Source organism: Rhinatrema bivittatum, chromosome 7 (genome assembly GCF_901001135.1).
Source record: "Rhinatrema bivittatum chromosome 7, aRhiBiv1.1, whole genome shotgun sequence".
NCBI lineage: Eukaryota > Metazoa > Chordata > Amphibia > Gymnophiona > Rhinatrematidae > Rhinatrema > Rhinatrema bivittatum.
In genome coordinates, this window is record NC_042621.1 from 121,240,179 (window position 1) to 121,256,048 (window position 15,870).

Genomic DNA, 15,870 nt, shown 5'->3' on the forward strand with positions numbered 1-15,870 from the left:
CCCAAATAACTAAAAGAGCCCATTGCACTCAAGTTCTAACTGGCCTTAAATGTTAATTAATAAATAAGACTCAAATGGATGTTCACAATTCAAAGGCTGGTATAAGTGATACTCCGATCCCTTACTAGCAAGTTTACTCTTTTGCCCAGCCCTAAGGGACCTGAAGTTTTTTAGACCATTCCTAAAAGTTTCCTTCTCTCAAGGCTGGGATTGGTCAACTCGGCCCTATATATGTGGGACTGAGCATGTGCAAAAAGTAGAAGATGCTGGAGCTGAGTAGAAGCTGGGAGGAGTGTTTTGCCAGTGGTCCTACGCTAGGCCTCCCGGGCCTGGAAAAGAGAAATATGTTTTTGTTGGAGAAGTTGACTTTTTGGAAGAGAGATTTTTCTTGTTCCTGTTTTTTTGGAGATTTGATCCCAGTTCGGGAGGGATCCCCACTGCCTGAGAGAAAGAGAAGTGTGGATTTGTGGCTTGCCTTCACCCAGCTGAAGTAGGGTGGGCTTCTGCATCTACTGGAGAGGAGAACAGACCTTTTTGAGAGAAGCAGTTTGGTTATATTTTTGGAGATTTCTTTTTGGGCTTCGCCCTGCAAGGTCCCAGGAATAAAGTTACCAGCAGAGAGACTGAAACCTGGTCTTTTTTCCAGCAGTCCACTCTCAGTCGCCTAGAAGTGTGGAAATGACTAAACTCCCTACCCCATAGGGATTACTGGCTCAGAGGACATCAGAGCACAGGCACTATAAATTGTTGTGCTTGAATTGTTTTGGGAAATTTATGGACATTAAGTTTATATTATTGAATGGACTTTGAAGTTATTTTTTTGTTAATTTTATTCGAACACCACATCCAGTGTTCTGCCTGATTTTTTTTTTTCCCTGTAAGGCAAGGGACCACGAACACCAAGCAGAAAGAGGGAGTGTGAGTGGACTGAAACTGGGTTCCCCGTTCCCCTGCACACCTTGGGTCCAGGAGCTTAAGCCTCCCTCCCGTTGAGAGAATCCATGCACCAGGGGTTGAAAGGACTGATGCGAGAGAACTGGGACTTAGACCCGGGACTGAGTGTGTCCCTTGCACCAATTTGGCCCTATCACCAAAGTAGAGGGCTACACTGGATAAACCAAAATTTATGAAAATAGAGCAAGTCAAACTCACCACTGTTAACCATAAAATGATTCTTTTTTTGCACATTACGGTAACTACAACAGGGGTACTCTACCTGTCCTTAACCCAAAACTATCTATCAACACATAAGGACATACATATGTTTATTCTCACAAGTATCTCATGTCCTCTTGTACTAGTTATTTTTTCATTTTTTATATAATTAGTTATATTTATGGAATTACTTAATCCTATTTCTTAATACATCATAATCAATTCTCAAAATAGCATAAATTAATTTAAACAATATTCCAAAAATAATGTTTGCTAAAAAATGATATATTAACCATTTGAATTAAATAATTTCAAATTTATTTATCTTCATTTGCAAGCAACTATCTTAACATGTGGATACCCTAAACATCCCCAAAATATTCATAAATATACATAACATATACCCATAAAATACATATACCCATTCATTCATACCATACACACTCACTTAAAATACCCACCCATCATATTGCACATTTCCCATGAACATTTATAATGAGAAAATACAGTACACGAGTATTACAAAAATACAACTTCAGACATCAATTTCATACATTTTCAATATTATTATCTTTTTATAACACATTGAGTGTTAAAAAATCCCGCTGTGTTCAATGGCTATTGCAGTTACAATCCCCGACAAGGACCTTGTTTCGCAATTAAGCTTCTTCAGGGGTAAATCTTGGCATCGTTCACTCTTTCAACCCCAATATATAGCCCATTCAAAGGATGATCTAAACACAATTCATTCCTTCAATACCCGATACCACGGGGATCCAATTCTCCATTGTACTGAATTATCCTTTATTTCACCGGTATCCACACACCAATCTGTGATACCACAGTATCAAATAAATTTCAACCAAATTCCCGTCCAGGGATTCACAACATTTAAACCATTCTCCTTATGACAGAGGAAGCCAACTTCACATAGCCACTTTCCCAACACTCACAATTTATTAGTTTCCAAATATCTTTATATCAATGTGGCAGGACATCTGTGCAAACAACCATCCGTCAAAAGATCAAAACGCTGTCAGGCAACGGCTGAAGAAATTTTTTTGCACACCCACAAATTTCAGATTCAGATGTTTGTGCATGTAAACACGTATTTGTTATTGCATCTTTATGCATTGGTGTGCTTCACTTGCTCTTATTTCTTATACAGCTGTGGCCTCTGAAACTATACAAGGAATTCTAGGAAGAGCCAATGACTTGTAGAATGACAATATGTCGTCTACCTACTAGGGATACCTTTTCTTATGCTCCCCCCACAGCATACTGCAAGCTATTCCTGCTGCTCCAGCACACTGACTGCCAATCTTCAGGCCACCTGAAATGATTACTTCTAGCTCTGTCTGATAGCTGCCAATGAGGTTGCTCTATTTTCTCAATTTGAAATATGCAGCTACATGCTCTAGATCAGCAAACTCAGAAATAATAAATAGGTTCAACTTCAAAAAAACTGAAAGGGGTTCAAAATAAATACATTATCATCTCATTACTGATCCCAATCAGGATGATGTCCTTTACTGATTACATACTATTCACCAATATTACGCTGTAATCATCATCATCACTGTTTGCACTCAAATTATCATACAGGGAACTAAATTATGCAAAATACAAGCACCGTGAATACATTTCTTCACAATGTTTACAATGAAGAAAATACCCCAGCGTGTCATACATCTTGACAGTACCAAAGGGAATATTGCTTCAACTGTCTATAATATTTACAAATTAATTGGCAAACTTCTAATTAGCTAGGATGTCTGCACCTAAATGTCAGAAGCACAGGGAATAAGCAAGAAGAATTGGAAGTCTTAATTTACAAATCCGAATTATCACTGAATTGTTATAATCTCTTATGTTCTCAACTGAGACTTGATGGAGCAATTCTTATTACTTGTCTAGAATGGGGAAGAGCAGTGTTTTCCAACCAATACACCATGGCACACCTCAGACCTGATCAGGTGGGCCACGAACAAGTCACCGCTGCTTGATGCTCAAATGCAGACCAGTGCCTGGGCTCTGCCCTGAGCACCTCGCAGCAACAAGAGTCACCTGCCATGGCTCAGACACATAAGAGCTAATTTCTGAGAACGTGTGTAATCATGCATGCCTCTGCCTCTTCTCCCTAGCTGCAGCATGAACCCCGGAGTGCGGTAATCAGCGGACATCATGCAGGGCATGGATAGCCGAGCCCCGCATTGTGTGTTACCCAGCATCTCTGACATATCTCCCCCCCCCCCCCCCCCCAGCTTCAGTCTTTTGAGTTCTTCTATTTAACCCAACCTGAATGAGAGGGGGACAGCGTGCACCGAGCGCTGGATGTGACTCATTCTGAATGTTGGGAGCAGTAGCAGCAGTGGAGGAGCTCTGGCAGCCACATGCGGCAGCCAAGGTGACTGACTGAGCCGGCTGCCTGCACCACACCGACTCCTCTCTTCTCCTGCACTTGTAGGTCGATGGATGTGATCCACTGTGATGTGCTCCTGTGTTTCCCTACCCCTCTTTGTTTTAAAATTTGGAAGAGACACTGGCAGGGCTTTCCTTATATTTATATTTATATTTCCCTTGCTCTTCTTTTGCCCATGAGTCCTCTCTAGGTTCCCTTGCTCCATGGAGGCTGGCGTGCCACTGAACATTTTTGTTAATATAGGCGTGCCTTGAGCTTGGAAAAGTGGGAAATGCTGGTATATAGGGGGTAAGTTTCGAACTGTCCTCCTAGGTGCACCACATTTCGAAGGGACACTGTGTGTGTGGACGTTCCCTTTTAAAATCTGCTGCAGGAGTTTTTGCATCTGCTTTTAATATGAGTAGAAAATGTTCATGGAAAACATGTGAAGATTTGAAAATACAATTTTCTTTCATGTTGTGGGATGCCAAGTGTACTTATACCCAGAATAAGGGAAGACAATTTTCAGTTTACCAGAATAAAAATCACTATCTACCCATGTAAATGCCTTTGAATATTGCCCCCCCCCCCCCAATATATCTAAAAAGGATTTATCTCCTTTCATTATCAATTAAGCAATTTTCTCCTCCATTTCAGCTTTTGCACTTCTAACTGTTCTGGCTACTTCCCTTTGTTTTTCTTGATACTTTTACCTGCTGTCTTCTACATCGGGTTGTCTTGTGGTTTGTTTGTTTTTTTTTAATGCTAACCTTCTTACTCTTACCATTTCTTTTATCTTCCTAGGGAACCATATCCGTCTCCTTCTCTTTCTACCTTTGCTAACTTGCCTTATACAAAGATTTGTTGCCCTCTCAGTGTTCCCTTTTACCGCTGACCAAACCACCTCTATACCCTTCAAAATTCAGAATCCCAGTAGGACCTTTCAACACTAGCATCAGTGCTCATTTTCTTAAAAAAAAAAGGTTCCAGCAAGAGCCAACAGCATCTTCCACTTTTTTCAATGGGGAAAAGGAAGCAAGTTAAAAAACGTTCCAGGTCGGCAATCTGGCATGCCTGGAAGAAAATCACCAATGACTATCATTCTCTTGAAATCAGCCCTCCTGAAGTCCAAGACCCTGGAGTTTAATATTGAATTACACCAACTAGTAATCACTAGACCCTAAATCAGTGATGCAAATTCCAGTCCTCAGTGCCACAAGTAGGCCAGGTTTTCAGGATATCCACAATGAATATACATGAGATAGATTTGCATACAATGGAGTCAGTGCTGTTTGTGGCACTTGAGGACTGGAGTTCGCCATCACCGCCCTAGATTTTCTCTTACCATGAGGTGAGTGACTCTATCACCAACTGTCAGTGCCAGATCTAGCGCAGCCTCCCCTTGAATGGGCTGTTTCACTAGTTGCCTGAGGAATACCTCTTGCAAGGTATCAGGGACTTCATTCCTAGCTGATGCTACAGCAGAGGCCAGTCCACATCCAGTAAACAAGCATCTCCTCCACTTTGCATCCCATCCTGGTAATGCTTCATATGTCTGAATCCACCTCTTCTCCATGTGCTGGAGGTCTGTATAAAATATAAATTGGGTGAAGAAAACAGGCTTGACTAAAGCCATTGATTTTATTAAGGAAGGAACTTTAATCTCAAATGAAACTCTTAGTTCAGGGATATCAGCATTCCTTTTTTTTTGCAAGGAGAACATTTTCTTAGGAATTAAAAGACTGAATTTCTAAGACCTTTGAATGATCTAGAATGTGCATATAAAACAAGTCACCTGGGCACAGGGCTTATTTAAGAACATTAATATGTGTCGTGTTAGATCAAGGCAAAGATTCATCAGCCCAGCATCCTGTACTTGACAGTGGTCAGCCTGGGTTACTAGGAAATACATGTCAGATCCCAAAGTAGATCCATGCCTTGTTGCTCATTTCCAGGAATGAGCGATGGATTTCCCAAGTCTATTTGGCTAATAATTATTTATGGACTTTTAATCTAGGAATGTGTCCAAACCTCTTTTAAACCCAGCTATTCTAGATACCTTGCCCACAAGACTGAATTTCTAACACCTTTGAATGAGCTTGAATGTATATGTAAATCAAGACACACTGGCACAGGGCTTGTTTCAAGGTTTTACTCAGTTATAAGATGCCTAACCAGGGTAAATTCCTTCATCATAACCCCCCCCCCCCCCCAAAAAAAAAAAACCCCAACAAAATAGAAAGCTAATGCATAGAACTCACTCTCTGAATTTCAATGGGAGATCATATGGGACAATCTAAGTAAAATTTTAATTTGTGCAACACCTTTTGACACACAAAATATTGTTCCAAACTATTTAACTCTATCTTGAATAAGGTATCACCAGTACTTATTTATTACAAGGATTTATTTCTTGTTCTCTTACCATAGTTCTCAGAGCAAGGTACAGGGTTATTCAGTAGCTTACATCTGTATGAAAAATGGTGGCAGCCAGCCCAAAATCTAGATGGCACTCCAGGCCCCCCTCGATCACCAGGGACCCACTAGCCTATCACATACCTACTAGAGTACCACATATGGACAGGAGGGTAAGCTAGGGAGGGTCAGAGGTTGGGGCGTGGCTGCCTCCTACTAGGGATGGGAGCTGTGGACCAGGGTATTTGGGATGGGTGTGTGTATGTTGACCTATTGTAAAAAGGGAAAGGTTTGGGTATGTGGCAAGGTATTGCTGCACAACTTGTACATTTCTTTTTTACTTAACAGCTGGGCTGCCTCTATAGGCGGGGGGGGGGGAGGGATCTTTGATATGGTGGGTGCTTTAGAGCGACTGCTGGCCTTTTAAGAAGCATTCTGGAGACATCAGTGTCCCAATGCCTCCAGGAAACGTTAGCTACAACTCCTCAGTTGCGGCTAATTTTAAAAAAAATAATGTGGCTTGCATGTTTTGAGGCAAGCTGCATTATTCACAAAAAAATTGAATAAGCTACTTTGCATGCATTTGCAAAATTAATGCATGCATAGCAGATAATTTAAATAGGTGTTTTTTCAGGAAAAATAATTGCTCAGTATTACCGCTATATGCAGAGTTCACGTGATAAATGCTGTTTTCACACATTAAATACTTATCGTGGCTTAGTAAATCTACCTGAGGCAACAGAGTAAAATGACTTGCTCAAGGTCACATGTGAAGCAAACTGTGCAAATGTTTTGGCATTGTATGAAATAAACTTAAGAGCATACAGTTTACTCTTGCAGATTTTTAGGCAAATTCATGAACATTCATGCTCTGCATGTTGAGATGCAAAATCATGCATAGAAGTTTGTTAACTGTTTGCAGAGCTAAAGTATGTGTGAAAATTCTTTCACAGGATAGTTTTCAGAAAAAAAAGATAACATTTCAGTAAGTTGTCCATAGGAAACTTCTGTGTGTTGTTTTTTTCCGGGTTCATTTGCATGTGAATCCCAGTAGACGATTTACACCCACAAAATTGCAACTTCAGCGTGAATTTCAGTGCACCTTAATAAATCATCTCAAAGCATAATTTCTCTTTGGTTATTCTAGGACAACCCACAATAATTCAGCTTCTCCCTATCTTCTTTGTGTTCCTACCCACTCCTTCCCTCAGCCTCTCTCTTCTGAAGAGATAATAACCTGGGATGATCACCTCCCATTCCTGATTTCCATTACACTAAGACTCAGTGATTGCAGCTATAGTCAAGTCTGCTCCACCTCAATGACCTTTCTTAACAAGACTTTGAGTACTGGCATGTGTCTCTCTCACAGATGATGCTCTTTCTCCCTCTTTTTGCTCCCTTATTTTCCCAGTCACTACCTTGGCTTCTATGTTTCTTCTAATTTTGCTTGATTTTTTTTCTCCTTTTTGCTATCTGATTTTATTTTGGATTTTTATCTTTTGTAGGCTTTGTTTTTACCGCATCTGTTTGTGCCTTTCAAACTGCTTAGTTTAAATGCTGGTCTAAGTAGAACTTCAACTGAGAGGTAAGGACTATACTGCCCTTCTTGGATGGTCATAAACTATCCCATTTATAAAGCTCCTCATCTCTGATACATCTCCAGTCATCAAAGTATCCAAAGCTGTCTTCCCTGCACCAACGTAATAGCCATGAGTTAAAATTCTTGGAGTGTAATTCCTTCCGTTCACCTGTTGAGGGCAGCTAGCACTTCTGAGATTACTGATTTTGTCACCTAACATCCTTCCACACCTCCTTACACTTCTTTTGAATGCTTACAAACTAATCATTTGCAGATCGTTTCTGTGCACAACAATATTCAGGTCACCTGCTTTATACATTTTTTTAAACTAACTTTGGGACCTTCCGCCCATCCTTGACGCCGAGGAACCTGGAAGATAAATGACTCGTTTCTCCCCACAGTTAGTTCTGAACGCTGTACCCCCTCACCAAGAAGTCTCCCTAACATAATTTGTTTTTTTTTCTCTTTTCAGTGCTTCTTTCACCTCTTGTGAGGTTCTCCCTATAGCAGTGGCGGGGCGTGGTCTGGGCAGGGTATGGGTGTTCCTGAATTTATGAATGGCACAAGCTCACATAAACTTTAATTCTGCTATGGATGGCGTGTAAGTCCTAAAACAACAAAATGTATAGGCATGTCAGAAGGGTTTTAAGGGTCAGGGTTAATATGGGGAAAGGAAGGCTATTTAAATAGGGGGATTAGGAAGTCCTATCCCTTACCTGGGCAAACTGGAAACGAAGTGGTTTAACTGGTAACTGCGTCGGCACGAGTTTATTAAAGTCCTCCCACTTACGCAGTACAGGCATTTGCGTGCACATTCACGTGTCCGCGCGTTCAGCCTCTTTTATACCATGTGCATATACATGCATGTTATAAAATGGCCACGTCCCTAGAAGCGAGCCAGCATACGCAATTACATGTGTACCTGCGTGCCGGTATTAAAGTTACCATCCCTGTGTTTAACAGTTTGTAGAGGAGCAGGACATACCTGGTGTCTGAAATCCACAGTTCGAGTTCTCCCAGAGCCTCCAGTATGATGGACTTCCCCTCTTTTTTTGGAAGTTGCTATGCCAGTGGTACCAGATAGACTGGCACCTGAGCTGCTCCTTTCAAAAACTCAACTCGACCTTTAATTTCTCTGTTAGTCATCCAAGTGCATTTGGCGCAACTTCTAAGCCTTCATAAGGTCTAACTAAATACTGCAGACCCACAGGTACTGCACTGTATTATTCCAGTCATCCTCCACTCAAATTAATGTCAATTCTGGAGAAAAGCAAAATATACCATGGACTGTTTTGAATGTCTAATAACTGCAAATCAGTCTTGCAGTTAAAAATTGTTCCACTCCAATTAGAGCAGCTGTATCATACTAGATCCCTATTTATTAAATATTGTATAGTAACATTCTCAAGCAAATATTTGAGCACACATAAACTCACTCTGATCCTGCACTAATATCTATTAACATTAAAGTATGTGTGGAGGAGGTAACCATCTAAAGATTCATTGGACAACCCAAATATCATTCATAAAATGTTTTCTCTATGAAGAAAAAATATCTTTAGATATGGAGCGTGAGATAAAAAGAGTTTCATAATTACATCCTACACAATAATTGTAATCCTTTCAATTTGCAATGGTGCATAACCAGTCTAAACAGTGTAGGAAGCAAGCCAATACATTTCATATTTCCTGAGCAGAATATTCTTTTAATTTCAGACTGCGTAGGTTCAAAGTGCCTCCCAGGCCCCCAGCAGTTTTAGCTAGAGCTCAAAATATCAACTTGCCTGGAGGCCTTTTTTTGGCTCTACTGTATTCATTTCTGGTTCCTCTTCTTTTTTGTGTCAGTATTATTTTATAATTTTATATCTTTTTTTATGTGCATGCTGCCTTTTTTGAAAAAGCTGCATCCTTGAATTCCACTTCGTTATTCATGCATATCTTCCTGTTGTATAGCAACCAGTGGCTGACAGGATTTTCAGTTCTTCTCACCAAGCACTCCCCCTACCACAAAATCAACCCCCCCCCCCCCACCACCCCTTTTGGTGTCCTCTTGCTCCCCCACCTAGATTTACATTTAACTGCCATTCAGATTATCTATTTCCTTTCTCAACTTTGCTGGATACTGACTCTTACCACAGCAATAACAATCATGCTTGAACTTAATGGGGATGATTTTCAGTAGCAGGCATTATTGTAGAGTGCCCGGGTACTTTTGTACCAGTGGAACTTGTAGCCATTTTTAAAAGAGAAACAATGTGGGTAATTTCCCTCTGAAGACTGCCTACAAGATGCACAAGAACTTATCACTTGCTTTATATACCGGCAGAGGAAAAAAACTGCTTATACATTTTACTCGAGGGAATTCTGTGTAACTGCGCAATGCAAATTTTGCGCAGAATTCTCCCCAGGTGCAGCATTTACCTTTTATCTGTGAGGAATTGATGCTCTGCGAGCCAGAAGAAAAGGAAGACCAGATTTGTGCATCCATGAGGAGGATGGAGAGCTGCCACAATCCTCTTCATGCACTATGATGCTCTCAGTGTGAGATGTATAGACTGGGCCGGATTTTAAAAAGGTCACGTGTGTAAGTCCCGGGGCTTTACTAAAGGGGCGGGAAAGGGGCAGGGCATGGGCGGGGAGGTCCAGGGATAGGGGCAAGGCCAGAGGCTCCAGGCACAGCAGCCATTTGCCTCTGTGCCAGGTAGTGGGGAAAGGATGGGGGAGGGAAGGGAAGGTGGGGTGGAGGGGTAGGGAACGGGGGAAGGCACCGTGGCTTGGAGCGGGCACAGCGCGCGCAAGGTGCACAATTGTGCACCCCCTTGTGCGCGCCTGTTATAAAATCGGGTGTACATGTGTGCACGCTGGGTAGCACGCGCACCCTTTTAAAATCTACCCTACTGAGAACAGTGTGAGATTTCAGGCACCGCCCCCTCACTCTGGGGCTGATGTAATAAGCCGTGCTAAGCTTACTCTGGGTTTTTACTCGCATTTTAGCATGAGTTTTTCAGCGCTCACATTGCCCTGGTTTGCAAAAAGGGCTTTAGCAACAAAAAAACCTGCAGCAAAAAACCCATGGCAAGCTTAGGGGCAAAGCAATAACATGCACATCAAACACGGGCCTTTGTATTGAGCACCCATTTTCCTAATGTGCATGTAGCCACATCCCCTGGGTGCCCGATGTGGTATTTAAATGAGGGACTGCATAGAAAAGGACGCGATAGGAGAGAATTATGCGTCCTTAGTGCTCAAATGCATCAGGCGCCCACAATTGCAATGGGCGATCAATACGAGCATCCGTTTTTATCCCGCTTCTTCTGGCCCATTTTGATGAAGTTGCTGAAGATGCCCATAGCTAAGCGCCCTTTGCTATAGGTGTCTAAATTGTGGGTCTAGAAGAATTTTTTTAAATCAAGCCAACATACATTTATTTTTCAACACTGCAAGCAGTAAATTTAAGTGTCACAACACTACTAAATAGGAGGAACCACAAAGGACCGTATTTTTAAATTTCTCATGAGCCCTTGACTCTCGGATTGATTTTACACCACCTCTGGGACAGGAGTTACATTTGCCGCATTGAAAGGTGTGCATTGGGCACCCAGCGATTTTCTGCATGGGGGGGAGGGGGTTATAACTAATAGCCTCATCTACATGGAATTTAAATGTGATGGGCACTATTGGCTGCACATTTGTTTCGGCACATGTTTTGACCATGCTAATCTCTTTATTGCATCGGGTGCTAGTCTAGCGCATCCAAAACACACGTCCAATCGCATGTAAACCTGTGCGTTAGGCTGGGCGCCCTTTATTGTATCAGCCCCTTAGTGTAGGTGCATGCAAATTGCAGGATAATAGCCTAATTAGCTATTACAATACAATGCAAGGAAGCACACTGTCGGGGGAACCTGCCTAGCGTGTCTCCTACAACTGTGGGAAATTTAGCGCCTGTTCAAAGGCAGCTGTTAAACTTCCCACAGCTGGCCTGACCAATCCTCCCTCCCTCCCTCCTCAGGTTGCAACCCCCTATGGTCTGGCTCGGCAAGCCAACCAGTCCAGGTCCAGTCCCAGGCTCCTCCCTCTCTTGTATCCACCTGATGAAATTGCTCATTTGCTGGCACGTTCCTTAAAAACATGGGTCCATGGCTTCAGAAAATAAGATGCTCTTGCTGACTTCCCCCCAGGCCTGAAATCTCTTCTCCCCAACCAGGAACCCCTGCCGGAGAACCTCCTCTGGCAGAGCTATTTCTGATTGGTCCTTTTCATTGACAATGTCAATGGAAAGGACCAATCACCTTTCAAGATAGCCTTCTGAAAGGGTATTGACAATGTGACAATGAAGGGCCTAATCAACATTAAGTGAAATAGTGAATAAATTAATATTAAACTTAAGCATCAGGCACTTAATATTAATTTATGTCAGTGAAAAGGACATCCCTGCTGGAGGACCCTATGTCTGGATCCAGACACTTGGCCCACCAGGCCAGAAACTTTGGGGGAGGTTGGCAACCTGGGATGGGAGGGGGGGGATTCTTTATTTTATTTTTTAATGTGGGTTGACATGCAAATATACCAAGGGTAAAAAAAAAGTGCACTTTTTCAGATTAGCGTGCTCTTTTTTATGAGTGGTCTATTTGCATATCATTAGCTTGTTGCATCCCAAGGGGACCACCATTTTTAGTGCACACTTAAAATAAAACCAGCACTAAAATCTAACTCAGATTTTGGCATGGATTTTATTACATGGGTACAGGAAAACAGCTATGGTAGGGTCATTGGGAGAGGCAGGGAGAAAAACTGGTGGATGAGTTGAAGGAGGGGAGAAAGAGTGCTGGAGGGGACAGCTGGGGAAAGGGAGAGTGTGTTGGAAGGGCAAATTGGGGGAAAGTAGTGGGAGGAGTTGAGGGAGAGTGTTGGAAAAGATGAGCCGAGGAGACAGTTTGTGAGGCATTGGGGAGGTGGGGAGAGTGTTGGAAGGGGCAAGCTGGGGAACACAGTGTTGGAGGTGACTATTGGAGAGGACAAGGATGGGGGAGGCAGTGTTGAGGGAAGAGCTGCGGGAGGGGGATAGGGACAGTGTTTAGAGGGAGTGTGACTATTTCCTTATGGTTTTGGCTTCTGGATTTCAGGTATTTTCATTTGGCCATCAGTAGAGCCCAAAAGAGCTGCAGGCAGCATGACTTATTTTAACTACTGACTTCTGTAGCTACAAGCACAGACACTTCTATATTGCTGCAAGAATTGGCAGCTGTAAGAAGTCAGCACTATCTTCAGCTTCCAGCTCCCCTTAAAATCCATGGATTGCTAAACGTAAAATCACCAAAAACCAGAAGCCCTCAATATAGTGCAGTATTACTGTACTCCTGGGAAAATTCTGTATTAAAAGCTTGAACATGTTGCATCTTTGACTATGAATCTTTTTCTGTTTTGAAGTTTAAATTAATTACTACTCCAACACAGTAATCATATTTAATTATTTTGAGATAGTATGCAGAATTTGAAAACATTTTTTGTAAAAATGGTCTGATGAAGTTATAGTTACAGCTCTGCTTAGTTTTGCAGGTCAGTATTTAGCTTAGAAATACTCATCTGAAGGGAAAACAGAGTAAATCAGTTCCCGTGCCCCTGCCTCTCCCCATCCCCCACCATGATGACACAGAGCAAAACAACTGTAAATTATGGAACTCGTGTATTTTTCGAAACTTGACAAACACAATTGTCAAAGTACTTCACGTCTACAAACATATGCAAACAATATTTTTCTAAGTTTAGTTTCATGGAGATGATAACCATGAGCCCTGTCACTTTATGCTGGTTGTCTGCTTGATTGCTTGGGAGATGTCAATGGATGACACTGATGTGATGGCACTTTTGACAATTGCTTTCAAATTTTGCATATGTGCTTAAGCCCTGCATTTTGACATGAATTCAAATTATAATACATGTATCTAACATGCATCAAAATGGAGCACAGCATTATCTGTTCTGCTGAAACACTGCTATTAATCTCAGCAACATGCATCAGATTTAAGATCATGAACCTGTCCTTTAGCATGTGAACAACCTGGTTCATATTTAATAATTATAGTGTACCATACATACAGCATGCCAGCAATGTACACAAGCTGAAACAAGATAAAATACAAGGTTAGTGTCCCTGCACCAAGAAGCTTACAATTTCAGTCTGAATTTGTGGAGCTTAAAAGAATTCTGAATGGGTGCACTGGAACCAAGGTATTGGTGTATGTAGCTCTCTCTGTACTATAGCCACTGCACTACACTGTCAGCCCTGGAGGTAGTCTAGGTTAGAAGTTGGGAAAACATCTTTGGTTGAGGAACAAGCAAACTTTTCAAATCCACTGAAATCTGCATGTCTCTAGGGTGCAGAATTGGGGAGGAAGTATGCATAATTGACACTGTCTCTTGTACAATAGACAAGAATTCCATAATTACTACCAGTGAAATGAAGCACAGCAGCATTAAACTAATTGCATCTGACCCATCACCATTTCTCTTTACCTCCCTGAGGCCCTGCAGATAGCTAAAGGCGGAATTGCTATTTGAAAGGTCAAGAGTTCTACGATTTCAGGAGATATCCAGTTTAATATTTTCATTATGTGTAGAAAGGGAGGGGAACACTCTCTGTACTATCGCTTGGAAACTGGAAGCCAAAAATATAATGAAAATGACTTCATTTCTTCAATAAAAAACATCTTAAAACATCACTTGTTCCAGCAGTTACTTTTAAAATAAAATAATAAAATCTTTGCAATCAGCTTATTTTTAAAGACTGCATGCTCCCTAGCAACTTGCCGCATTTTTTCCTCACACATCTTCCAGGGGAGGGAGACAGGACAGTACTAGCCTGAAAAAAAAAGTTCCGCTTTTTTCCTGCCTCCAATATTTTACGTTTCCCAGCAGCATGGCCAGGGTGCAGGGTATGGAAGCGGTGAACGTGAACACATGACAGTATGGGATGAATGCAGAAGCCGGTGAACGACGGTGTTACACACCTTCCATGGTGCAAGAAGCCCCCTTCTCTTCGGGCGTGACTCGGGGAGGCTCTCTCCCGATTTCAACCGCTTTTGGAAGAAGTAGTGCCGGGGGAGGTTGAGAACGACCGAGCCCGGAGCGCTCCCGCCGGGCGGCAACTCAGCGCAGGACCTCGCGGGCTTGCTGTCCCGCCCCCCAGCAATGCCAAGCAAGTGCCGCGTGCTCCCGGGGGCCGAGCGAGCCCTGTGGCAAATTCCCGCCAACCACAACTCCCTCCGACAGGGATTGGGGGGGGGGGGGAGGTGTTTACTCCGCAATTTCTTTTTCTTCCCCTCCGGGGGTTTAGTGACCGTCGTCCGTTGCCGGATTCAGACCTCCCCGTGTTTGAAAGCATAAATTGTGCCGCTGCGGGAAACTCGCTTCTCCGTGCGCTTTTCCTCCAAGTAACGCTTAAAAATCACCCCGCCCTCTTTTTAACGCTCAGGGTTCTTTCTGACTTTAAAAGCAGCGATTGTTTTCCGTTCTGTGCTTCCGAAAGGAAAAAAAAAAAAAACTTCATCCTGTTCGCATATCTCCTGCCCCCCTCCTCCTCATGTGCGGTGGCTGGCCAGGTGGCTTCTGAGCAGCGCAGGCAGAGGTTGGAGCCCGCGAGCAGAGAACCTGCTCCCTCCACCCCCCCGACTCCGCACTCACTTGCCGCTCCACGGTATTCAACTCTGAATCACAGTCTTTCTGACTCAACCTCTGCACAATAACAACTCTTCAAGAGCGAAGCCCCTCCCTCAGTTAAACACCCCCCCCCCCCCCCTTGGTATCGAAGTCCCTCCTTTTGAAACACGCCCCTTCATTATTAGGCAGCCCCTCAGCCACGGGTCCTTTCTAGCACTACTGGACCGGAACACGGTACCACCGCTGTTCCTCAGACGATTGCATCCTGCTCATCCTTCAGAGGTGTTGCTAGGGTACTTAAGAGGTCAGGGGCCCCAGACAGGCCCATAGGGTCTTCTCCCCTTCCCAAACAACTGAAGAACCACAATCTGTTCAGCTAAAACTCAGCATTCACGTTCTCGGGTAAAGCGTTTAAAAAGAGAGGCCGAGGGTTAGAGCAACAGGTTGAAAATCAGTGTTTCGATCCCACTTACATCTCTGACACTTCTTGTGACTTTGGGCGTGTCACTCTCTGTCTCTTTGCCTCAGGTACCCACTTAAAAACTATAAACAATTTTTTAAACTTTCTATTTTTTTTTATTTGCAAATTAAAATACCCAAGAACACTTGATTGAAGAACAAGGATGACAAAAGTAATGAATAAGAAAAAAAAAAGTTAAAA

At 42.7% G+C, this 15,870-nt stretch overlaps 1 protein-coding gene across 1 annotated transcript in view; it reads right to left on the reverse strand.

The window, feature by feature from the left end:
* The window catches only part of NPFFR1 (neuropeptide FF receptor 1), a 214,434-nt gene extending 199,157 nt beyond the window's left edge, over positions 1-15,277 (reverse strand). The window contains exon 1 of the mRNA XM_029610687.1: positions 14,561-15,277. Within this exon, the coding sequence (XP_029466547.1) occupies positions 14,561-14,567 (7 nt within the window). The 5' untranslated portion in view covers positions 14,568-15,277. The remainder of the gene's footprint in view (positions 1-14,560) is intronic.
* Positions 15,278-15,870: the final 593 nt, after the last annotated feature.